Source organism: Hippopotamus amphibius, chromosome 4 (assembly GCF_030028045.1).
Source record: "Hippopotamus amphibius kiboko isolate mHipAmp2 chromosome 4, mHipAmp2.hap2, whole genome shotgun sequence".
Lineage (NCBI taxonomy): Eukaryota > Metazoa > Chordata > Mammalia > Artiodactyla > Hippopotamidae > Hippopotamus > Hippopotamus amphibius.
The window spans coordinates 74,453,102-74,480,452 of NC_080189.1; the positions used below are offsets into that span (position 1 = coordinate 74,453,102).

Here is a 27,351-nt window from a genome sequence, read left to right on the forward strand (position 1 = left end):
ATGTGGGGGGGGCATATATATGATGATTTGGTGAAGCATCTTGTATATATTTCTAATTGCAGTTTATAAGTCAGAATTAAGTTTATAAGTTATTGTGGTTTTATATTATAGTTGCTTCCTCTCACTCTCTATAATTACATGGACAGAAAGATAACTGTTGGAAAATTGAGCCCTTTTCTGATGATGGTATATAACCTTTAATTCTCATTTTTATGGAGTAAATCATGACTAGAACAGAGTTGCAAGTCCTATGGAAAAAGCCTCAGTTCTTCGTTTATTTTCTTGTTTGTTATGTTTTTCAAAATACATGGGATGTCAATTTGTATTAAAAGTCTGTGTAAGCAGTGATTATTTTTTACATATAGAAGTATTGAATCAGTATGTTGTGCACATGGAACTAACATAGAGTTGTAGGTCAAATATGCTTCAAGAAAGTACATCTAACTAATAAAACAAAAGAAGAAAACAAAAAGTCAATGTAAGCATGTCCATTAATTCCATAAGTAACTGGGAGTACTTTTGTTCTCATATCTGATTGTAAATGTAGACTTTGACATAAAATAGGAAAAGTAAAAAGGGTGAACCTACCTAAAGAATTTTATTAAATTGATCATTTTGCAAATCTAAGATAAATTGTTCTGTATTTTTAGGAAAGATGTTGCATTGTTATGAAATGTTTTTAAAATATTAATTTTCTTTTAAATATTATCCTTATTCAAATCCATCATCTTAACAAATTCTCTAAAGAATTAATGAAATGAGTAAAGAGGTGATAATCACCAGAGAATATATTCAAATAAAATATTTGTCTTCAGTTTATACATTTTGTGCTAATAGAAATATTGATCAGATTTATGATTTAAGTATTTATGCCTCTTACTAAACAACTCAACTCTGACATTGTTCAGAATACTGTCAAAGTAATTATGCTCTCTCTAAAAAAGTCAAGTAAGTCTCTGTTTTATTTATTTATTTATTTTGTAGGTGAGCTATAACTCGGCCTAAAATACACCAAGCTTGCGAATCCAGAGGACAGTGCTTTGTTCTCAGGAATCTACAACACCTAATCAAAATTTAGACATATTTAGATATCAAACTCAGAGTTACCCTATTCCAAGTTCAGGTCATTCCCCTTAAACAAATGAATATAGCAGTTATTATTGTTTCTGGTTATTACAGATACAGAGATGACAGTCAAAAATTTAAAAACAGATACAACACAGCATCCATCAATCAGAAGGGATGCTAGACATAGTACTGGAGGGAGGTCCCAGAACCCCGTCCCTGTTTCTTCATCCCACACTCCACACCCTCACACCCCTCCACCCCACCCCCCTGGCATTACTCTGTCAGTTGCTAGATCCTGAGGAGGTCATGGGGTGGTATTAGGGGGATCAGGAATCAGAGTGGCTATTTACCTTCTGGTATGGAATTATCTCAGTATTTTAATAACCAGTGTGGCTATACTGGTGTCCTAGCTGAATGTGAACACTGGACAGGTAGGTTTATGTTCCAAACTGTGCCATGAGGAGTATTAATGACATAGCATTTTTTAAAAGAATGCTCCACTGTTGGACTTCCTAGGTGGTGCAGTGGTAAAGAATCCGCCTGCCAATGCAGGGGACACGGGTTCGAGCCCTGCCCTGGGAAGATTCCACATGCCATGGAGCAACTAAGCCCATGTGCCACAACTATAAAAAAAAAAAAAAAGAAAGAAAAAAAAGAATGCTCCACTGTTAACTCCAGGAATTTCTTCTGTGCGGATACTATTCCATTTTGCAAGTCTTGTTGCAGATGTATGGGCAATAATAAGGACAACAGACATGCCTCTTGGCAGACCACAAATGTAAGACAGACCCCAACTGCAGAGATGTTAAAATATGAAAAAAGGTGCATCATAGAATCAATGAACTACACTTCAAGATATGTTTATTTCCTTTCTGCTTCCATCAATCCCCTCTCTTCCCCAACACCTTGATCTTGCCAGCTGTAGTTTTGCTGACCATTTCAGGACCAAACTACTGAAGTTCACAGGAGATTATTTGCATTCTCTGTTTACATGGGGAGTTAAGGGTTTGGATGGCTATAGGAAAAGAACTGTTGGTATGCACTGAAAGGATATTTTATTAATTGTAACCTTTCCCAGTCTAAGCAACCTGGCTGTGTGTCACAGAGTGCCCTCTTTGTAAGGGGCTGGAATTGCAGGGAAGGCGTTGGGGGCTTCTTAGTGCTGGTAGAACTTGGGCATTAAATTAGGATATGCTAATCCTTGGAGATTTGAGGATATAACAGTTATATGTGATATTCTGTATCCTGGAACAATTCATATTAGGAATATAAATATATATTTAAGGAGAAAAGCGAGAATGCAAACAATGCTTACTGGTTTAGGAAGAAAGTTTAGCAGTTTTACAGGGGGTAAGTCAGCAATGTATATAGAAAAGAAAAAGGCAGATTTACCTGATATAAACACCCTGCTCTCCTCCTCAAATCTCTCTCCACTAAATATCACCTGTGAAAGGGCTTTGTAAACTGTTGAGCACTAGGCAAATGTAAGGCTATGTGTGTGCCGCCTCCACAGGGGAGGGAATCACAAATCTTCATCTAATTCCCACCTGTGCCCAACTCTGAGCACTTTCTCTTTCTCCTCATTTCTGATTTTGAAGAAAGGTTTAACAAACAGGAATAGAAATAATAATGTGTTTGATACCATGTAGGAGAAATTCAGAAATAATTGTACTTATACTCCCTACAATTTAACTCTCATATTCTTTTGTAGAATTTATTTAATCTCTAAATCCTCTTCTCTGGAACTAGTGCTCCAAAAATAAAACTTCTTTCTTGTTCTCTTTAATTAATTAATTAATCCCTTTTTACAAATTTGTTTTTCCCTTCTCCCTTCAGAGGCTCTAACCCTTACCCTGACTAAAATTTTTTGGGTTACAGAAGTCCTTCCCTTGCTTGCATTTTATTTTAAAATGCTTATTTCAATTCAACAAATATTTGAACAGTAATATTGCTGGAGGGCCTATGCTAGATGCTGGAGGGGGTAAAATAAGTAAATGGCACAGTCCCTGATAGCACCTGCCTTCAAAGAGCTTAGCTGCTAACAAAGAAAAATAAGAAAGCTGCACACATAACCATAATGCAAGGTAGAGCACATTATTCAGGTACACGAAGAGATTACACTAAAGACTGGTGAGGATTTCCTCTCCAGAGAGTCTTATGGCCCTTGTTTGTTTGCCTGCTTCTGTCAGTCATTTCCAGTACACCTCTGAATTCTCTCTCCAAATGTTACAAAATTATTCTTTCCTGCAAATCCATTGGTTTTCTACTACGTTTCCCCCTTTAACCCCTAAATTCATGCTTAGACTTTGCAAAGATGCTTTAGGTTATTTGTTTGTTTGTTTGCTTGTTTTTTAAATCAAAACCAGCAGTGGTAAGAAACTGCCTTAACTATTGTTTTATACCTGCCTTGAATGGCCTTGACCTTAAGAGTTGACATTCCTGCCTTTGATTTGCATGTCTCTTCACTGGGTGTATAACCCTTCTCTGCCCCCACCCTTACCCATGGCACATATCTGATGGCCTCAGCAGCAGCGCCCCGATATATTTGTCCTTTACCCACTTGTTTCTGTCTTGATATCTCTGAAAATCCAGACAGTAAAATTCCTCAAATCACATAGTTTTCTCCATTTTACCCTGTTTTCCTTTTTCTCCTTCCAAAATATCAAGTTGACCTTAGTCACAGGCTTCTCCAAGAATAAAGTTCTTTTAACGTTCAGCCACACTTAGGGGGAAAAAAGTAACAAAGTCTTCATAATTCTTGGGAAATTGTGTTATTGAAAAGTGATCCTTCTCATGATGTCATATGTATATGGGGCATCGGAGAAAAAACACATCCATACCTCTCTTGGTTGACTACCAAATGGACAGTTTTTTCTCTTTTTCTTCAGTAACAGAACCCAGATTTTGCTCAGGCTCCTCCTAGTGGACATATCCTTAAGGGGAGGCTGGAGATGGATCTTGCTCTCATTTTCCTTGACGGACATGAGATGGAATACTGGCCAAAGAGATGAAAGGGAACATCTTCTGGAGGTATTCAGAAAGTTTTCTTTATTCAAAAATGATGATGCTCTGTTTTCTTGCCTCTGGACGTTGTCACCTGCAAGGAATGCTAGAAAGTGTGATTGCCACTTAGCATCCATGACAGGAGAATAACTGACCTGTTAGAGACCACAGAAAAGGGAGACGGACAGCAATCTCATCCCAGAGTCATCGTGTTAACCAACCCATGGTTTTTCTACAACCAAACTTCTTGGGTGAGATTATAAATGTTCTTATTGTATGCCACTGTTACTTGGGTTTTCTGTTAATTGCAGTTAACTGCAGATTTTTATTCATTATAGATATAAATTATTTCTGAAATATACAAATTTTTTTTAAAAAGTAAAGATTATATTGCCCTATAGGACACTAAGCAGTATTGTATCTAACCTAGCAACGTAATTTCAACAGCTTTTCTCCACTGCCTATAAATCTCTTTCTCTGATTCTCCTGGAACCAACTTCACCACTTTGTTGATTTCACCATTAATGAGTTGAATACATTCAACTTCACCATTAATGAGTTGAATACATCTTTGACATGTCTTCATTCTGTTACTATATTTTTAGTTACACATGTAACTTTTTTGAAAATCGTAGTTAAATAGTATCACCATGATTTAAATTTTTCTGAATTTTAAAGTCATTTTTCACTTTAATTCAACTCATTTACAGAATTCCTTTTTCTCTGGATAGGGGGTGCAAAGGTAGAATATAGGGATGAGAGGAGAGACTGAGAAGCATTATAAGGTGTTGCAGTGACTTCCAGACTTGCTTAGTAGCCGCTGGGTGCCCCAAGGATTTCCCTGGACCATACAAAGCAGGCTTGACAGCCTGAAGTCATTTTAAAGGCTTTCCAGGAGCCTGTGTTCACTCAAGAGTCTGATGATGTAACTAGAAAAGCTTATAGGAGGTTATCAGATACAGCTGATATTCTGAAAAGAAAAACTGTTGAGGCACCAAATCTTGCTAGAAATAACCTATTTATCAATAATCAGTTATTATAATGGATTATCGAGGGCAACATTCCTTCATAGTTCCTATGGGTAACATGGGGTTTGAAGTTTTTATTTTGAAATGAACAATTAACAAATGGAAATGACTAAAACAAATTAGTTTGAAGACTGTCCCTCAAAATTTTGGCGACTTCAGTCTCAACAAATGTCATTAATAGACATACTGAAATCCTCTATCAACATCACGGAGACATTAATCTGGGACTTTTCTCCCTTGACAGTTTACTTTTGGATTGAATAATAATTCTACGTATACATTTCAGAGCACATGGCCATTTACAAAGAGTGTCATGCATTCTTTCACTGGGTATATTAACATCCCAGTAAGTGGCAGGTGAGGTTCGGAATCAGGATTTTGAATACCTAGATCCTGGATTCCCACAACTAGGAAAGGTGAATTGCAGCGTTGGCTCTTTTCTGGAAATATTCTAACATCTATGTGCAAGGTGAATTAAGAGTCCTAAACGCGAAAGTGCAAGGTGAATCCCGGTCCCACCATCTCCTTGTTGCTTAGTCCCTTTGTTACTTAAGTTTCTTTGCTCATTAAAAAAGCTGACCAGTCGAAGTCCTGCCTTTCTGGGTAAATATTAAGTAAAATAATCAAGGGGATGGACTTAGCACGGAGCTCAGCACAAGCCAGCACTGCTCAAAATACAGCAGTTAATCATTACTGCGCTGTGATCCTCCCTCCCCGGGAGCCCCACGGAGATGTCCAGCATGCCAGGGAGCCAGAGAGCAGCTTAGGGGGCGACAGAGCGGCTCACACTGGTCGAGGGCACGCTTATCCCCACAGGAAAGCTCCTCCCCTCGGCTCTTACTCCGCCCCCAGCGGCCCGGGGCGGGGACACCGTTCCCCTGGAAACGGGACGCGCCGCTCAAGACCCGCCGGAGCCCTGGTGAGCTGCGCTAGCTCCGCGCGCAGACGGCTGCGGCCAAGTGGGAGCCGGTGTGGGAAAAGCGGGCGCGCTCCCGGTGATTGCTAGAGGAGGTGGGCGCCTCACGGGGCGCGCGGGTGGAGGTGGCCTCGGCTACCCGGGGCTGGGCAGGGGCGCGTGCGAGGAGCCGGCCACCCCCGTGTCCCTTCGGACGTGCCCGATGGCAGCCCCGGTGGCAGCCCAGGAGGCGCTAGGCTTCCGGGAAGTCCCGACCCTTCGCCCATCCCCGGACGCCGGCCGGGAGGCGGCGGGCCTGGTGGAGTTGGAGGAGGAGGAGGACGAAGATGAGGAGGTGGCGGCGGCCAGGAGAGCGCGGAGTTTCGCCCAGGACGCGCGAGTGCGCTTTGTCGGCGGCCGCCTGGAGCGGATGCTGGGGCTCTCGGAGGAGAAATGGAGCCAGCATTTGGAGAGTGAGGACAACCGGCAGGTCCTGGGGGAGTTTCTGGAGAGCGCCAGCCCCGCCTGCCTTGTGTTCAGCGTAGCCGCCTCGGGGCGGCTCGTGGCGTCCCAACAGGTAAGGGGCGACGGGCGAGGGGACCCGGTCGCGCCTCCAGCCCAGCCTGACGGACACCCGAGCGGGACAGGCCAATGGCACCTCCCTGGGTTCTCTCGGGGCACATATTCGGGCGCTTTAAAAAAACTTCAATTAAGTGCCTGTGCGAGACTCTGGAGAATCTCCCACGTGCGCCCACTCAGCTGTTAAGGGGCTGTTGGTTAGTTTTTCTAGAAGACAAGCCTTTGAGCCTGCTCCACCAGGATAAAGCAGGAAAAGCAGCGCGTCCTTCGGCTGCCTGGGCGTTAGGCACAAGACGGGTTCTCTGTGCCAGATAACTTTCCTTTAAGTCGCTCTTGGGTTACTCTGAAGCCACATGTGGTGGTTTGGCAGAGCCCAAATAACTTGTCATTGCTCAGTCTGCCTGAAAACCACACTTCATCCCAAGGAATAATACTTAGTCCTTAAGAAAGGATTGCCCGGCAACCTGCGCTCTCCGTCTCCCCTTCTCTGCCCCCCCCACCCCCCTCTTTTCTCTTCCCCCCCTCTCCGTTTTTAATTTAGACTTCTGGTACACTTGAAGGTTAACATATTACCTACAAGTACAGCATTTGTACTGTACTCACTGGATGTGGTCGTTATAATGGCGGGGAAATAGGATCCCAGAGAAGAAAGAGAGTAACTGGACTTTGCCTTAGGGTTTTGTGAGTTCTGAATTTTTTTGTTTTGCTACTCTCCTAATTTAATTTTTAAAAGTTTGTCAGTGGAGTGGACAAGAACACTTTAGTATTACTTAAGTTAAATAATCACAATATCTGAAGAAATGACTTGATAGTTATGGAAATGTTAGAATATCTTGATTAAACACTGCTTTGAGGATAGAAATACAGTTTAACCTCTTGGTCTTTATCTCATTTTGGCTCACGTCTAAACAAGAAAAGAGTATACAAAAGAGTAACCTTTGCTAAGATGGAAACATTTTAATTTCTCCCCATGTTTGTTTTTAATTATGAGACATTATGGTATATATGATCTGGTATAACTGACATGCTTTTGAAAGGTGATATTCCACACTAATAGTACTGTGAAATTACCATTATAAAAGAACAAAGAAAATTGTATACACTTTGCAGAAGAGCAGTGGAGCAATCTTATTTATAAAGGTAGGCAAGATGCCAGGTTTTGTTTTTTTATGCTAGTAATCCAGTTACAAGTTAGATACAGGAAATCCTGCTTGTTAAGATGGAAGCCACATCGTGGACTTAAAATAACGTCACTCTTCTTTTAGATTCCAAGAGATGCAAAACATAAACTTGTTTATATTGCCAAGAAGATTACTGAAAACATTGGAGTAAATAACTTCTCTCAAACAGTTTTATTTGGAGAGTTACCTGCCTCATCTCTTGGACATGTAACTGCTTTCCTAGACAAGGTACTGGTCTATCCTTAATATCTTAATCTTTCATTTATCTTTATGACACTTGGAATTATTCAGGACAACTCTGGCTATTAAAAAGAATGTAGAAGCCAGTCATCTCATTAGTCAGGTGGATGGAAAATGATAGCATTTGCACGTTCCTGAAATGAGCTGATACTGATGCTAACATTCAACAGGTGATAATTTGTAGGATCATCCTTTTCCTCTTTCTAAATAATGGAAGGAAACTAAAAAGCAGCTTGACTAGGCTTCTCTACTTAGCTCTAGGTATTAAACTTCATGTTCAGAGTAGAGAAAAATTTACACTTTGGAAAGGGATATTATCAGTCTTTCAGATTCCTGTTAGTTCCTAAGTGCACTCATGTTAGATAATGGGAAAGGGTAATGGAAGCAATGTGTTAGGAATGGTTGCCTTAAAATTCCTCTCTCCCCTTAAATCAGAGAAATGGTCTCTAAACCCGTGTTACTGGCACTTGCATTAGAACCACTTAGGGATTTTGTTACAGGCAAACTGATAGTACAGATTTGGAGTGGGGCTGAAATTTTACATTTCTAACCTGGTGCTGATGCTGTTTGTTCATGACCAGCTTTGTGGAGCAACATATCCAGTGACTAGGTTTGGAAGAACCAGAATAATGGTTCTCAAACTTTGCTGAACATTAGGACCACCTGGGGAACTAACATACCTCTGCCCAGGGCACACCTCTTACCAATTAAATCAGCACGTCTGGGTGTGGGAGCCAGGCTGCAGTAGTTGTTAAAGATCTCCAGGTGACTCTAATGCCAAACTTTGGGAAACACAGGGTTAGTATCAGTAAACCAGATCTCAGCAGTCAAAGCAGTCTTGCCAAGGCCAATATTTAACGCAGGAGTAATTACAGACATATTTATTGCTAGGGATTTGTCAATCTCCATCTTTCACCCTCTTCTACTTCCTGGGTCTCTTTTGCTGTCTTCTTGAAAGGAGGTATTTTCTGGGCTAGTTAAAGCTTCTGTCCCCCAGCTTCAGTTCTGTCTTGGTTTCCCTCCTCTTCAGTTCAATTCAATGCGGGTTTTAACTGATTTCAGGGAGACACTAGGAAGAGTTTTCTATCTTCGGCACTTGAGACCGTTTTTGGTATGTAGCAGGTGTTCAAGAGATTTTTATTGAACTGACTGATAAAGGGGTTTCCCGTGGTACGTGGATGGCCTTTGGTCATGCGAATCCAGGCCGCTATCCCCCCGCCTTGGAAGGGCAAGGCTGCACACTATACTGGAATTCTTATTCTATCGTGTGTGTACGGTGACAGGTTCCTCTGACTTTCTCTGAATTGACCTCAATACCAGGGTCTGCATAGCTCTCTGAAAAGTTTAAATGAAAGAGCGTATATGTGAGTTAGCATACAATATTTGTCCTTCTCTTTCTGACTTACTTCACTATGTATGACAGATTGAAAATAGTCAGTGGGAAGTTGGTGTATAACAAAGGGAGTCCAACTCGAGGATGGAAGATGCCTTAGAGGACTGGGGCAGGGAGGGTGGCGGGGACTCGAGGCGGGGAGTCAAGGAAGGGAGGGAATACGGGGATATGTGTATAAAAACAGATGATTGAACCTGATGTACCCCCCCCAAAAAAAAAAAAAAAGAAAGAGCGTAAGCTGTCAATGAGTGCATCTATAGAAGGCATAAAACATTCAGATCCTTGCGGGTTTAACTGTCTTGAAAGATTCTCATTTACTTAATTATGCTTGAGAGTATGAGCATTGGCAGGAAAAAAGTGAGGACATCACACTTAAGATGTCACTTGAATTTCTTTAAGGACAAGGCTTAAATTCGGAATGAGGGGGCCCTGAGGCAAGGCTATAGATTTTTAGATAAAAATTTTTCAAGGGTTGTCTTTGTTAAGTATTCACTGTGGCTTACATAATTGGCTAATTAATTGTGGTTTATGATGATGTCTGGGGCACTCCCAAACTTCTCTCTCCAGCCAAGATCTCTCTCCCAAATTCCAAAGAGATCCATATGCCTTCCTGACCTTCCACTTGGTGTGCAATAGACATTTCATGCTTAGCCTTCCAGGCTGAGCTGATCCTCCCCACCCTGTGCTGCTTGTAATTATTCCCAGAACAAGGGATGTGAACTCCATCCTTCTAGTTCCTCAACCCAGAAAAACCTCCAAGTCAGCCCTTGCTCTTGGCTCTGTCTCATATAAATATCCATTCCAGGAAATCTTACAAGTTCCGCCTTCACACATACCCAGAAGCAGTTCCCCTCTCCCCTCCATTGCTACCACTTTGGACAGGTTACCTTTATCTCTCACCTGTGTTAATACATCAGCTTCTTAAGTGGTTTCTCTGCTTCTATACAACTCCCATCTGGAGCCTATTCCCAACACAGCATCTAGAGTGATTCTTGTTGACACACGAGAAAGAACATGTCACTTTCTGCTCAGACCCTGCACTGGTCCTCCTTTTACTCAGAATAAGGGCCCAAGAGCTTATAGTAGTCTAGAGCTTGCGTTGTTGCTCACTGTGGATCAACTGTATCAGCGTCAGCTAGAAACTTGTTAAAACTGTATGATCTCAGGCCCTGCCACAGAGCTTCTAAATCAGCACCAAGAAGCACAGGTGATTCTTAGGCTTGTTAAAGGATGAAAGCATGGGTCCAAATTCTCTGTGATCTGACCTCCCTGTGACCTCTCAACTCATCTCAATTGCTAACTCAAGGCATCCTTGCGGCTCCTTAACTTTCTCAGGCACGCTGTTGCCCCAGGGCCTTTGCTCTTGCTGTTTCTTCATCTTGCTCAGAATCCACTCATCCAACTGCTTCATGTTCTTCAAATCATTTTGTTCAAATAATTCTTCTCAGTGAAGCCACGCTCCAGGTGAGCAAGGATCTTTGAAGGGCGGAGACTTAGGGTCAGGCAAGTGAGGCACCCACTTGAAGAGCAAAACTTCCAGGGAGGTGGGGAGAAACAAACAAGAACACAGTAATCAAGATGAGTAATGGTTTAAGGCAGTATTTTATTTATTTATTAACTTACTTTTTGGCTGCACTGTGCAGCTTGTGGGATCTTAGTTCCCCAACCAGGGATTGAATCCAGGCCCTTGGCAGTGAAAGCACAGTCCTAGCCACTGGACCACCAGGGAATTCCCAAAGGCAGTATTTTAAAAAATAAAAATTAATGCAAAAAAAATCAACAGTTGAAATAAAAATAGGATCACTAACAGTGCTATGCCAAGTCATATTGGAGCCCGAGGCAAAAGGTCAGGCTATCTTTATTGAAAAATGTTAATATTTTGTTCATCATTTTTGGATTAGTGTTTATTTTAAAAATATTTAAAAATATTATTCATCTTGATTATTGAGTTGGTTTTTTTTGGGGGGGAGGTTGTTTGTTTTGTTGTGTTTTTTTTGTTTTGTTTTTTGGTGCCATCTTATATTTTGTTCCAAATTGAGTACCTTACTTGCCTTACCCTAGTCCCAGCTCTTAATCTTTGTTTTGCTCACTGAGTCCCAAATCCGCAAGACTCTGCCTGACACATGGTAGGAGTTTAGTAAGTACTTGTTAAGTGAAGGAAGGTTAAATAAGGACTAAAGATATCCCATTCTTAAAAGAGACAAAACTCCGAAGCTTCAAGATATTTCTTTAGAGAAAAAGCATTTAGTGTACAATCTCTATCTCCATTTGAATTTTTTTGACATTTATGTGAAAAGGACACTTGTTAAATTGTATGCTAATAAGCCCACAGTTGTCATTTGTTCTTTCGATCAATACTTATTGAATACCTACTTGGTGCCAGTGACTGGACACACCTAGCAATTAGTGATGATGTTTCTGCCCTCAGAAAGCATGCAGTCTAATTAGGGAGACAGAGCCAACAGTGATACAATGTGGTGGTTTTAGCAGGATGCTGTGACATCTACAGGGTCAGCGGGGAAGGTGGGGAGTCTCACATAGGATGATTATAGGTCTTGGTTTGCTAGGGGCAGTTCCAGTTTCCTCCTGTTACAGATCAGTTAACATCTGCTCATTTTTTTCCCTTGTTTTTACTCTCAAAAGCATCCACAGTTGTGTGGGAAATTATTTGGTTGAAGGACAAGGAGCGATAGCTAGATGTAGGAAAAAGAGGAAGGGAGAAGCAGTGCAAAGGCATGGAGGTGAGGAAATGCAGATTGCATTTTTTAAAATGGGTAAATTAATGTAGTTAAATTGGGGAAGAAGAGCTGGATGGTGGTGAGAAATAAAGCTGGAGGGGCTGACTAGAAAATAAACAGCCATGGAAGTTTTTCATCCATATGGTTGCCACCAAAGCCAATTGTCAAACCCAAAGCCATGTATTTATTGGAAGATGATCGTGGTAATGCATGTTCTATGAAGGTTTTTTTGTTTGTTTTTTGTTTGTTTTTATCAGGACAGGCTTCACTGGAAAGTTTTGAAATCAAATGGTCATTTCTGACTTGCATACCAAGCTAAACAACTTCTGTCTTTCTGGGTGCTTTGTACCTGAAGAAGAAAAACAATGCAAGGATTTGTGAATTGGTGACTTGATCAAGGAGGAAAGGAGGGACTGTGTTACTGAGGCAGTGATTGGCCTGATATTGAGGGAATTTTCCAGTGTTGTGGTTCTTATCTGGGGTAGAAGAAAGAAGGGATAGACCAAGTGTTTGAATGGAAGATAGGGAAAGTCATTCGACTTCACATTTGTATTTTCTAGTTTAATGACCTAATATACCCTCACATATTCAATGTTGTATAGTCCTTGAAATTTGACTCAGATATACACTGATTAATAGTAATTTATGTTGATATGCTGAGGCCTCCCAAACTTTTCAGCCTTGATCTCTCTCCTGAACTCCAGGCTTAGAGTTCCATCGCCTTTCTGGACATGCCACTTGCTATGCAACAGACAGCTCAAATCGAACGTGTCCAAAATTTTACTCCCGGTCTGCTGCTTTACATTACTATGTGTTCCTATACATTATTATTTGCACCTATATTATACAATTAGCAAAAGTATTAAAAATATCATAAAGTTATTTCTTTAAGTATTATGTTGACCCAAATCTTGAAAGAAACAATAATTGTAAATATTTATCTAACCAGAATGATTTGGTTCTTGTAGTCAGTGCTGGGGGCCCTATTCTTGGACATTCCAATTTAAAAAGTCTGGCAGAGGCCCAGGCTTCTGTGTTTTGAAAATGTTTGTCAGGTAATAGTCTCTACTGATTTAAGGACCACTGTAAAAGGAAACACCCCAGATTTTAAAAAAAGATAAAGGAGGTAAGTAAAGAAACCCTAGCAAAGGCACCATGGCTCTTTTATCTGTAATTGTATATCTCCTAGTAAACATGTTCAAATTATTTTGGTTCAGAGAAAGTTTTGGGATGCTTCTTATAAATCATAAAACTTACACAAAAAATTTTCCAGCTAAAATAAAACCCCAGATTAATTGTATTACTTTGTATATAGCTTGTTGATAATAAGATTTATTGTTGTTAAAGAGCACATCCCAGGTCAGTTTGTTCTAAATGATGCTCATGGAGACATTCTCGTCACTCGCCTAATTGCTCTACAAAGCATGTAGCTCAGGATTTCATAACAATTTTATCTACAGCTTGTGACACAAATATTTAATTTTAAAAGAAGTTGGCCTCATCACAAAACAGTAGAGTGAAAGTTTGAAACAGTATCCAGTAAATTAGAAATGTTGAAGGACCAGAATTATCCTTGCCCCTGACTTTTAGAAAAAAGCTGTTGCTATTGGGAATTTAATCTAGAAAGCAGTTTTTCAGCAGATCAGTGCATGTTCAGCACAGTAAGCCTAAACTCTTCAGTCTGGTTTCCAAAACTCTTCATGAACCTTCCCTGCCTTTCTCACAGCCCCTCTTAGCAGTGCTGGCCCTAGTTTCAGGTAGGTCAGACTGGAACTTTCTGGCAAGCACCATACTCCTGGAGCCCTCAGTGATTTTGCATCAGTGTTCAGGTTTCTGACTGCCCTGCTTGTTCATCTTAAAGATTTAAACGAAGTTAGCCACTTTCCTGGCAAGTCTTCCCTAATACCCCTCCCAGCCAGAGACAGGTGTTTCTCCTGTTTCCACATGACATGAAAACGTGCCTCTCATGGCAGTTCTGATATCGAGGGACCTAACCCACGGAGCTCATAGAAGACACACTAGTTCTTTTTTTTTTTTAATTTGTTTTATTGAAGTATAGTTGATTTACATTGCTGTGTTAATTTCTACTGTACAGCAAAGTGATTCAGTTATACATGTATATATATTTTCATATTCTTTTCCATTATGGTTTATCGCAGGATATTAAATATAGTTCCCTGTGCTGTACAGTAGGACCTTGTTGTTTATCCATCCTATATATAATAGTTTGCATCTGCTGATCCCAAACTCCCACCCTTTCCTCTCCTACCCTTGTCCCCCTTGGCAACCACAGGTCTGTTCTCTGTCTGTGAATCTGTTTCTGTTTCATAGATAAATTCATTTGTGTTAAATTTTGGATTCCACATGTAAGTGATACCATATGGTATGTCTTTCTCTTTCTGACTTACTTCACTTAGTATATTAATCTCAAGGTCCATTCATGTCGCTGCAAATGGCAGTTTTCATTCTTTTTTATGGCTGAGTAGTATTCCATTATATATACATACCATATGTTCTTTATCCATTCATCTGTCGATGGACATTTAGGTTGTTTCTATGAAAGACACACCATTTCTTACTAATCTCCTAGCTCAACAAGTAGTGGGTACAAAGGAGGAAAATGTAATAATGATACAATCTGGAAAGATTTGTTTTATCCCCATTGGAATATAAAATAAATTTTCAGTTTTTTAGTTAACTAGAAGATTGTTCTCAAAATCAACTTTAAAAAGATGGCATAACTATTTTCTAAGCATTTTAGCTAATGAAAATTTTTATAGTTACTGCTGACAATCTGGACAGATTGTCAGAAAAATGTTTAAAATTACTACATATTTAAAAGGAGCGAGGAAGCGAGAAGAGAAACACAACAAACTCTTACTAATTACTTAACATGCTGGGCTTGGGAACACAGAAAATAAATTTGGAGGGTTTTCACACACATAGTTTCATTGATGTGCCCAACTTAATGGTGGAAGGAGTTCCAAAAAGGTTCATATGATTTAATAAACATCTTTCTGACTATCAAAATTTAATCCACTGGGATGTCACCCAGGGCTGGAGAAGATTAATTTACTCTTGCCTCCATGTGATTCCAGAAGATTTTTTCCACTATAATATACCTGCCAATGTGCTCAGTTCGCATTAAGAAAGCAGTTTACTTACTTGACATGATTTGCTTATTTCATGCAGAGTTTGAGTTATTGGGAGCCTCCATAAATATTTGATAAATGGGTAAATGAGTGAACAAGCAGTATAGTATTTCCACTTTGAAAGAATTTATGTCTAATTGTTTAAGTCTAAATGGGTCACTGACTTTGTCATCTCTGTAGGTTTGATATCACAGGAGGATATTTATGAAATTGAAATTGAGTGGTTTTGTTGCTGATGTTGTGTGACAAGAAAATATTTGAAGGAGCACATTGTCTGTAAATTAATTTCACTGCTTTTTGAAATGTTTCTCTTTCTCTAGATTTTAGTGCCAATTATTTCTAATAAGAACAACCATAAATCCTGGTCCTGTTTTATTTCACAAGACATGGAACGTCACATAGAAGCCATGAAAAATAAAATGCATATTTTTAGGGGCAAAATGTTGAGAAGAACTCTTCTACCAATTCCCACTATTGCAGGAAGCATTGACCTGGATCAGAAATATTCAGAGGCCAAGTACGTAATGATACGGTTTACATGGAACATCAAAGTGGAGAGCCAGTGCACCCATTTAATATCACACCCCCAGCAAACTTAGCAAAACAGCAAAATTAATATAACTAACAGCATATTTTAAAAATAATATGCAGAAACACCATATATATTATTTCCTTTCAAAGTATACTTTTTAAAAGCAAACTGTACCAAAAAGCTAGCAGTACCAATGGCCATATCAACAATATTCTTCTAGTAAAATGGTTTTGAGGACATGATGATTCTTTAACAAGTTTTGTAATGTTAGAAGCGTGCCCGTGACAGAATAACAATGTCACAACTCAGATTGAGGCTATGAAAATAATGGATCTGATTTTGAAGTATTTATATTTAGAAAACTAGCTTATGGATTCACAAATACCTATTAAATTCCAAGTCCTATCCTTAATTTGGGTGAAATGATTCATTTTTGTATTATTAATCATTTCAGTGTTTGTAGGCTAGAGCCAAATGAAAGGACAATACTCCATGCAATTGAATCAGTGGTTATTAAATGGTCACATCAAATCCAAGAAATTGTAGAAAAAGATTTAGTGCAGCCTTTGCTGAATGGTCTTCACTCACAGCCTCAAACTGAACTGGATTTCTGGACGATGAGGAGAGAGAACCTAACATGCATTTATGATCAGGTAAGTAGAGGGCCCTAGAAACTGCTTGTCAGTTGAATTAGCAAAGTCAGTTGTGGAATTTGGTCTCCAAAGCCATGATTTCCAATAACTAAAGGTTTAACACACTGTCTTTGAATGACTTAATCATCTGTTTTCTTACTCCAAAGTTCTATATGGTATATGCATTCTTCAAATTAATGGGGATTAAAATTTTGCCTTTTGAGACTATTCTGACAGTAATTTGAAACACTTCATGGCATAGAAAGCAAGGGAAATGTTGAAGATTGTAAGATGTAATTAATCTGGTTGATGTAATTGATTTAGGAAGGAGTAGATTTTGCTTAGTGGAGAGATGCAACGTTGGAAGAACTAACTGGTTCCTCTGCTGGTGTTTGCCATAGAAATTACTCAGTTTAATGTTCTAAAAACTAAGACAATCATTTACATGTTCACCTATGTCTTAGAGATTTTCTGAAACAGATTTTATATGGAAAATTTAATATTTTACATATATAATAAAATGTATACTAACAAGCTTTTTGAAAATTCAAATTAAGACCTATAAATGTAAAATAAAATATAACCTTAAGGAAAAAACATTTTAAAAAATATTTTCAACTTGAAACCAGGTATGTTTTTGAGAATTAAATACTGTGTGTATTGTGCATGAATGGAATATAATTTAAATATTGCAGAATGCATTTTTTTAGTCATTAATCTAGCTTATGTATATATATATTTCAATTCAGCTTCGGGCTCCTATTGTCCTCAGAATGGTTAAGATCCTGAAAAATAAGCAAAGCAGCTATTTTCCAACTTTGAAGGACATTTTCATGGCTGTGAAAAATGGTAAGACTCGTGTTCCTTGGCCTGGCATCAGTGGTCCCTCCTGGTCTGACTCCTGCCTGTCTGCTCAGCCTCCTCTACCCTTCTACCCTTAGTGTGTTCGTGAAATGACTGCGCTTAACTCTTCTAATGATACATCCATCTTAATCATCTGCAGTTGATTCTCCAGCTATATGAAACCATTTTTTGGGTATATAGTAAATATCTACCAAAGAGGCTCTAGATTGAACTTTCAATGAGAGTGTGCGTGTGGAGGGGAAAGGCCTTTGGTATTTAGCAGCGGGTCATTGAATGCCCAGCATAGAGGTTTTCTAATCAACAGTTGGACTGCGATTAGTCCAGTTATTCCCCAGTAGACTCTCTGAATTTGCTTAACATCCATCATTTATTTAAGTCATAATAACACAAAGTCATCATTGAAGTTTTGGTGAAGATCAAACACACACAGAGGAGGGTTTGTTTGTTGAATTTTGAACAGGTAATACTTGTACATTGTTAAAAACCAGAAATTATAAAAAGAGACTTTTAATTTAAAAAGGAAACTATAAGGACTTCCTAGGTTATGCAGTGGTTAAGAATCCGCCTGCCAATGCAAAGGACATGGGTTCCATCCCTGCTCTAGGAAGATCCCACATGCCGCAGAGCAACTAAGCTCATGAGCCCAAAAATAAAAAGGAAACTATAAAAATGAAAAGTCTCATTATCAGTATCCAGTTTCAACCTCAACCAGGGGTAACACCCCTCCATAATTTTTTGATTTCTGTTCATGTTTTTTTAGGCCTGTGTAAGCAAATATGGATGTGATCTGTGATACTAAAGTTTGAAATGATAAAATTGTAAGATAACATGGCTCAATAGCTTGTTTTTGTTTCTAACATTAAAAAATTATTTAATTTTTTCCTATGTAACATGTGGAAGGTTAGGAAATACTTAAAATCTCCTTTGAAAATGTTTTACTGTCTCTAGGGTTTTCTCCATGAACTCTGTTTGAAAAGAGGTCTTAAGACAAAAGGGAATTAGATCTGGATTTCTCTCCCAGATCCACTCAGTACTTCTTAAATTTGCTGAGTCTCTGGTTTCCATTGGCCAAATTACTATATTAACACTTTCCTTGCAGAATTGTTGCAAGGATTGGAGTACTATTTCTCAACCTTGCCACCACTGACATTTTGGGTGGGATAGTTCTATATTACAGGGAACTGCCCTGTGCACTGCAGGGTATTTAACAACATCCCTAGCCTCTACCCACTCTCCCCGTGCCCATTGTGACAATAAAAAGTGTCTCAAGGCATTGCCAAATACCCCTGGGGGGAAATCCTCCCCTGGCTGAGAACCAGTGGATTAAAAATCTAATATACAGCGTACAAACTACTAGGCACACAGTAAGTGTACCCTCAATAAATAAAAGCTGCTTGCATTTTTTTTCTGTTAGTAAGGTTCACATTTTCTGTGGACAAAATGTCTACAGATATGAATCCCAGGGGTCTTATGAGCATGTGGTCTGGAGATTCAGGAAAAAACACTTTCAGTAGAACAAGTGGCCCAAAGCCATGGTCAGTGGCCCAAAGCCTTCTACCTTTGGGAGGTAGAAGGTCCTCCCAAAGACCTACTTGAAGCTCTGTAAAGTCACTAGATGTGCTTATCACATTTTAAGGGCACTTACCTATTAGATGCAATTGTTTGATTTTGAAATTAACGCTAATGAAAACACGCTATTTTCAAAACATGAGCGCATCTGGGGAGAAAATAGTTCCTGGACCCTCTCTTTCTTCCCAGGTCTCTATTTTTAGGTGGACAGATTAATCAGTTACTTGTCAAGAAGAAAAACATGGGTGGGTACGTACCTGACTTGAGCAGTGTGGCAGTTTGTTTTTGATTTCCGACAGGAGTCTTTTGAGAGAATACCAGAAAATAAGAATTGACTTTCCTTCATTCCCTACCTTCATAAATAAAGCCCATTTTCAGTTAATCAAAGGTGTTCATAACCTCAGGAGTAAAATGGAGTCTGGCAGCGACCCATTTAGGGTGCATTAAAAGTACCAGTTTTAATCGAGAAAAAATTTGGATTAGATTAAGCAATAATTAATAATAACTGTTTAAATGCTTTTTTCGTATATAGCTTTTTACAAAAGTATTCCTTATTCCTACCATGCATAACAATTTTTAAAATAGAGGTAAAATTCATGTAACAAAAAAAACATTTTAAAGTGTACAATTCAGTGGTATTTAGTGTATTCACAATATGCAGTCACTATTGCCTCTGTCTAGTTCCAAAATATTTTCATCACCCATGCTTAACAATTTCAGCAGTTATATTTTGAATAATAATATAATGGAAAACTTTTTGTCGTATGAGTTACTCTCATGGGAAGCTAGAATGAGACAATAAACAATGAAATTGTGCTAGTACCGAGTACCTGGGAGGAATTAACATTCTGGTGATGAAGCTTGTGAGTCTTCAGTCATGATTTACTCGTGCTGTGTGAGTAACTATGCCCAGGCTCTCTTTGAAGGGATATTACAGCCGGATAGTGTCTAAAGCCTTCCTAACCTGTCATGTGTCAGTTGTAGGATAAGTGATATAAAATGAGGCAACATTTAAGCACAGCCGTGTTGTTTTGCATTGTTCTGTTGAACTTGTGAAGTGAATTTAAACAAAAGGGGCTCCCTCACATTAACTGTGGTTTCCTTTCAGCTCTTCTTGAAGCCCAAGACGTAGAACTTTACCTGAGACCCCTGAAGAGACACATTCAGTGTCTCCAGGAGACGGAATTCCCTCAGACCCGTGTATTAATTGCTCCGTTATTTCATACCATCTGTCTGATCTGGAGTCATTCCAAGTTTTATAATACTCCTGTTCGGGTTATAGTTTTATTGCAACAGTTTTGTAATCTCTTCATTGACCAGGTACGTAGCATGAAAAAATAGGAACAATAAGAATTATTGCCATGTGGTAGGTTTTATTAGATCAATAAGAAATGAATAAATCCAGTCTACAGAACACCTTTTTCCGCTTTCTTTTTTCAGAGAGGACTTTTATGGTAACAAAGGCCAGGTGACTTTCTATCCTAAAAGGCAAAGTAGCTCTGGAAATAACTCAGATACAGTCAAAGGACAGGTTGTTACTGGATTCTGTTTGTTTAATATCCTATTTTCTTCAAAAGAGATTCAAGGCAGCTTCTAATAAAAGGCACACACATGTACTACTTTCTTTGTAGCTTTCCCTTTGGTTTCCACAGGAACACTGGCTGAGGGAAGACTTGGAAAGTGAAGTAAGTTAAGAGAATCTGGCAGGAAAAAAAATTCTCAAAAAATAGTAGTAGAATTATATTAAAAGAATTCTGACTCATGGTTGATCTTCAAAAATCTTGTTTATAATTGTTTCTCTACTCTTAACTTGCAAATTGTTAAAAAAAAAAAATTGGACTGCTTCTTTATCCTGTGGGAACTTTAATTCCTCTTGTGTCCATAATATCAGAATATTTCATAATTTGAGAGCTAAAAGATACTTGCAGGGCATATCATCCAGTGATTCTTTGTTGAGGGTGTGTGTGTTCTTAGTCTGCTTGAGTTGTCATAACAAAACACCACAGGATGGGTCCCCCTTTTTTTTTTTCCCCCCAGAAATTGCTTTCTCACAGTTTTGGAGGCAGGTGCCAGCGTGGTGGTGTTCTGACCATGGCATTCTTTCTGGCTTGCAGATAGCTGCCTTTTCTCTCTGCCCTCACACTGTGGAGAAAAAGATCTCCCTTCTCCTCCTCTTACAAAACCACAGTCCTGTCAGATCGGGGTCCTGCCCTCATGAGCTCACTCACCCACAATTACCTCCTAAAGACTCTGTCTCCAGATAGTCACATTGGTGGTTTCGGCTTCAGCACAGACACTTTTTTGGAGGGGGAGGCACGATTTAGTCCATAGCAGGGTCTATATCAGGGTGTGTGCTAAATACCTAGGAAGTTTTTGTAAAACAGATGCCAGAGAATCAGCATCTGTGCATATTGGCTTAGCCTTTGAGTTGCTAAGAATGTTTCCTATGAGAATTGGATCGTTTCCAGCTGCAACTAGCAAACTGCAGCAGAAAAAAGAGAAGTGCCTAAGTTCATGTGAACTGGAAAGTCTAAGAGTACAAAGACTTGAGGATTAGCTTGTTCCAGGGGACTCAAATGATAATTTCAAAGCTCCATTTTGCTTGATGGTGTTTGACTTGATTCCCAGACTCTCATCACATGTTAAGTAAGGTGGCTTTCGGTAGCACCAGATGGATATCCTTCTAGTAGAGGAACTTCCCTGGGAGGAGGGTGACTTTGTTTTTAGTTTTGGACCAATGGGTTTTATTTTCACTCCTGGAACAATTGTGTGGCCAGGGAGATAGGATTCTTTGGACAGGCCTGGATCACTAGTTCAGAGAAGGGTGGACAGCTGTGATTGACCTAAATCCCTGAACTAGTCTAATGCTTCTCAGTGGTTTTCACCTCATGACTCACATAGAAAATTAAAAACTTTTATTGCACAGTGGGGTAAAATTGGAGGGGATTGGGAATCCTGAAAGTAGTAAAGGCAAGCAGCTTGGAGCTTCTGCTGCCCCAGGCCCCAGAACCTTGCTTTTCTAAGCATTAAAGGGAACAGTGTTGTAGGAGAAACTGGTTGGGGAACTGTGTTCTATTCCAGTCCCTGATACTTTTTCAGATGAACTGACTGAAACTTGAAAGATATCATTTGCTCAATTTCCTTGAGAATTTAGGGGAAAAATTCAAATTAAAGAACAGGTCTCCTGACTTGCCCTTCAGAGTTTCTGGAATATGTATGAGATGGAGGGAGGGATGTGTGTGTGTCTGTCTGTGTTTTCCTGTCTGCTTCTAAAGAGGTGGAATGGTATATGGAAAGGGCTTTGGACTCAGACCAACCAGGATTCAAATCTAATTGAACCCGAGGAATTCCCTGGTGGTCCAGTGGTTAAGACTCTGCACTTTCACTGCTGAGGGCCTGGGTTCAATCCCTGGTCAGGGAACTAAGATCCTGCAACCTGCAAGGCACAGCTGGAAAAAAAAAATCAAACTGAACCATTGTAGAGGAGTTAAACCACTTCTCCAAGCCTCAGTTTCCATGCTTATAAGTGCCTAGTCCATGGGCTGCTTGTAAGGATCAAAAGAGAGAACCTAAATGAAATGTTCAGTGTGACGTTTAATAGAGACTCAGTAAAAGTTCCAAACTCTTGACTTACAAGCTAGTTGCAGCTGTTGATAGGAGGTAACAGGTCTGTTCCTTGATAGCATATCCTCTGGCTTCATTCTGTTTCTGTTTCTCTGTTGGGCAAACTCAATATTGCTCTTTTGTTAAGTGAGTGCACTGGGTCCTAATGGCTTGGATCTCGTGTCAGAGGCTTTGATCCCTACTGCAGGGTTAACCACTGACCACCACTTCTCCAGGACTTTTTGAGAGTGATCCAAGCTTTTACTGCAAATCCCTGTTAGTGTAGAAACCTCAAAGGTTGTCATTCATTGTTGTAGTTGGCTTGCAAGGAACCCTGGTTACCTGTAAGCCTGTAAACCTTTTATCCCCGGCCCCTAGTCTGTGTTAATAGCCAGAGTTTGCCAAGCTCCCCAGGAAATAATGTCACTTCCCTGGTTCCTTAGTTACTATTCCTGGCTTATGTCCAAAGGTTCCAACGACCTGATTTCCTAGCTTCTCAAAGTGGACTTTGTAGTAAATCTGCCCCAACGTGTTAGGAATCAAAAATGGGCAATGGGTCAACTTTCCTATCTGGGTTCTCTGAAGACCTAAACTCTGTACCACCCCCAGTTGTTTGCTAACTTATTTTTAGTACTTATTTAACAAGCACTATATATTGCCTATTATTTGCCAGAATTCTTCTAAGCCCTTTACAGAAATCTACAAATTTAATCCTATAGCAACACCATGATATAGGTACTCTTAGTAGATACTTTTTATATTAAAAAAAAAATCCCTTAAGTTCAGAGAGGATAAGTAGCTTTCTCAAGGTCACCCAGCTCGGAACTGATGGAGTTCTTACCCATTTTGCTATGCTCCATATTTTAAAATAAGTTTTTATTTCTAATTACTATGTAATATGCTAATGATAATTATAAAATACTTTTATTGCATAAAATTTATAACAATGGAAATAGTCCTGCAGTTCTATCACCCTAAAATCCAGCATTTAAAAATTTTCCTTCCTCTAAAACTTACACATATTTATGCATTTTATCATATTCTTTTTTTAAATAGCTTCTTGAAAATTATTATTTTTGGGTATTTAGGTTGCTTTCAGCCTCCTATATTATAAACAACATGCAGAAAACAACTTTATACAAAAATCCTTTTTTCCTTAACCTGGATAATTGGCTTAATATAAATTCCTGATGTCGATCAAGGGGTACAATCTTTTCATGTCTCTTGAACAATATTTGATATTTTCAAATTCTTTTTTAAAAGATTATCTTAATTGCATTGCTATTATCAATGTGTAAAAAGTCTTACTATAATTCACCAGCTTTGAGCATTACCATTTTTAAAAAATCTGTAGTGATTCGTTGGGTATACAGTTGTACCACGTTATTTCTTAATTTTGTACCTTGCATGATTTGTGTGGTTACACATTTTATGTGTCTTTTGTAATATCATTATGTAGTTTTCATGTACTTTGTGAATTTATAGACTTCGATGTGTTTATGAAACATTTGCACCTTTGCGGTGTTATACATAAGTCGTAAGCTGGCATTCTGTCAACTGCGTTTGCCAGTGGATCAATGCAGTGTTTTTATTTTGCATAGTATTTTGAAATTTAAAAAAAAAAAGGTTGCTAATGCTTAAATTGAGTAGATCTCATTTAAATTCCAACATCCCAGCCTCTACTGAAAAGTCAGATCTCACTGCATTGGCTCTTCTGTTCCCATGACACAGTCAGGTGCCAGAGCTTCAGGTGAGCCTTTAGATGGGTCATGTGCTGTCCAGGTTACCACAGTCTGTAGTGTTCAGTGTTGTTCCTGATCTGCTTCACTCACTTTCATTATCTGCCTGATCTTTCTTGGCATTCCAGGCATGGTCAGAAACCCTTTGTTACTTTAGAAGCAAATGTGTCTCTCTTTACCTGGGACTATTAACATAGTCGTTTAGGCCAAACATATAAAAGGCATCATCTGACCACCTTGGATGATGGCACACCTGAGCTTGGTAGTGGCATCTTTTTTCAGTGCCTTGCCTGTTCATAGTGAGTCCTCACCACTCCAGGCCCTCCACTCTGTCTGTTCTGTGACTTGGTATGCCTGTTGTGGATATTCTCATTCACAAGATCCTGGGTAATGCAGAGTTTAAGTCTGTGAGGTTGAGCCTGGAAAAGAGATGGTAGGATTGAGCAAAAGTCAGAGTTCATAAAATTATACACATAAAAAAGGCAGAAGCAGCTGGGAGGCAGGCATCAAACTAACGTGCTGCCAAACTCACACGATGTTGTAAATCAGCAACACTCCAATATAAAATCAACATCAAAAACTAACATGCTATCATTGATAAGTTGCTTAATTGATTAGTTTATCGATGAAATAAACTGATTAGTGGTATTTTAGTTTATAAAGCTTCTGAAGTGGGACCAGTTCATCCTAAATCCAGTGGGTTTTTGTTGGTTTGTGCTGATGCTACTGAGTATGAGAGACTAGAGAGAGCTGGTGTGGTCGGGTGTGCTCCAGGGAGCTGCTGTAGGAAGCAGAAAAGAATTCAGAGATTAGGAGCTAAAAGGTTCACTTAATTCCCCTCTCCTTTTTTGCAGATAAGGCACCTGAGGTCCTCTGCGAAAACTTAGCTAATGTCACAAAAGCAGTTAATGGCCCCTAACTGGACCACAGCCAGGCCTCCTGCCCCTGCTGGTGCTTTTTCCCTTCACATAACCTGCTGCCCAGTGAAAGGGTATAGACTGGTTTTCTGATCTAGGATGCTGAGTACTATAACCCTGTCTTAGGTCTTATTCAACAGCGGATTTCTGTGAAGAGAAAGCTAATTGCTGTGGTCGTCTCATCTGTGTGAGGGTCAGGCAAGAAGCACAGGAATGGATATAAGGATGACTTGCCCAAAGGGAGGTTGTTTCAGGTGTCGGTAATTGGGTCACAGGGGGGCTGCTGAAACAGACAGCAGTGGAGTCGCCGCTGTAGCTTTTTTAGCTTCCTAAAAGAGCACATTTACTGTAAAGAATACATGTAGATAAAGGCCTGTGGAATCCCTAACCCATACCAACGTGTAAACTTACAAAACTCATATTTTGAGGGATTACTGGTAGCTCTCATCCCTGGTCTGTGTGAAATGTCAGCAGCCTTCAGGGGGAGGTTTTCTATCCAGCCTGAGTGAGAAATAAGAGCGTAGGTTGGGAATCTATGGCTAGAACTGAAGGAACTGGTCAGTAGGCTTTTCAGACACCAAATGAATGATATTCTTACTACTTTACACATTTATGGCACAGAGCCTGTATCGCTTGTAAAACTGTAGCCATTATTGGGAGATGGGGGATAATATGTCTACATTTAGAAAAACATTCCTTCATTCTGATATGTTGAACCCAATGGCTTTCATTGCATCCTTCATTGAGATCTGTGACAACTTTCTAAGCAACTGCAGAATTAAAGGCATGCAATTTAAGCCTATAGTTTATATGAGGTTAAGATGCAGCAGGATTAGAACTTATAGGTTCTTGAAGCCTCTAAACAGAGAAATTGTGAAAGTTCATAACAAATATGGAAAGGGAAGGACTGAAAGATAATCCTATGAGAGTTGCTACTTGAATCTGCTGGTTTTTCTGTAATCGTTCTCACCTTTGCATTTCCATTATTCAGAACTAGTTCATATGGCATATCTCAGCTAGATTTTATGTCCTATAATGAGCTTAAGTCTCCAGAAGAGGTTTGCTAACCTAAAAGAATTGCCAGTGGTATAATCAGCTATGTCTGCTGTTTCTCACCTTTGCTAGTGACCCTGTGCTGCCAGGTAACGTAATCATATTTTTAAAATACATGGTGTGATAGACTTCCCTTCCTGGTTTATACATTTCTTTATATGGAAAAAACAATTATGAAGAATATTTGCTGCCAGGAATAGCCATGCAAATTCTGGTTACACAGTTGTATCTTGGAAGCTTAGCAAAAATGTAGTCTTTGGTAGAATGTTTAATTCCAGAAATAGCATCTCTTGTAGATTTCTCTAATGTATGCAAGTATGTCATTGAAACCTAGATGCCTGAGTTTCTAGAATTTGTGTTTCCTGTCTCACAGCATTGCTGGCCCAATTCGAGACATTGTTATCTGAAAATTATTCACTGAAAAAATAAATAAAAGTTTCAATGAAACAGTCATTTTCAACAAAAGTATTAAACATATTTTCTTATTACTGTTTCCTTTCATTAAATCCTAGGCAATAGCTTACCTTTCACCTGAAGACCTTTTGAGAGGAGAAATTGAAGACTCTCTGGAAAAGGTGCAGGTGGCCATTAACATCTTAAAGACTTTCAAAAACTGTTTTTTCAACTATAGAAAAGGGTTGGCAAACTATTTTATGGGAAATAAGGAGCTGAATCCATGGGATTTCCAGTCTCATCTCGTGTTTCGTAGATTTGACAAATTTCTCGACCGTTTCATGAAAATAGAGGTATTCATTTATTGACTTGTAATTTATTCATATTTTAAGTTGTTTCAAAAAATCCTATAGCTTTTTATGTGATTTAGGGAATGGTTTGTTCTACTTGGATGGGAGGTGGGAAGTCTGTTTTTTTTTGGTGAGTCTCATGAGGAGCTTATAAGGCCAGTGCTACCAAGATACAGTAAAAGCTTTAGATTGTTTAGTTTCAAAGCTTTGTTTAGTTTTAAAACTTTGGCTTCTTGTTTTTAAAATTTATTTTTTATTATTTTATTATACTAAGTGTAAGTGAATCTCTTTATGTACCAGTGACCCTTTCCCTACAACTTACTAATTCCTAGAAGACAGTTGTAAATCAGGAAGCTATAAAATAATCCTTTTTTTCCTTTACATGTTTGATGTTTTTATTGGGATTCCATATCTGAAAACCC

At 39.2% G+C, this 27,351-nt stretch overlaps 1 protein-coding gene across 1 annotated transcript in view; it reads left to right on the top strand.

The window, feature by feature from the left end:
- Window positions 1–6,217: 6,217 nt before the first annotated feature.
- The window catches only part of DNAH11 (dynein axonemal heavy chain 11), a 315,727-nt gene continuing 294,593 nt past the window's right edge, over window positions 6,218–27,351 (top strand). Inside the window, 7 exon segments of the mRNA XM_057731719.1 lie at window positions 6,218–6,571; window positions 7,839–7,982; window positions 15,598–15,794; window positions 16,273–16,462; window positions 17,191–17,290; window positions 19,983–20,194; window positions 26,699–26,932. Coding sequence (XP_057587702.1) covers window positions 6,218–6,571; window positions 7,839–7,982; window positions 15,598–15,794; window positions 16,273–16,462; window positions 17,191–17,290; window positions 19,983–20,194; window positions 26,699–26,932 — 1,431 coding nt within the window.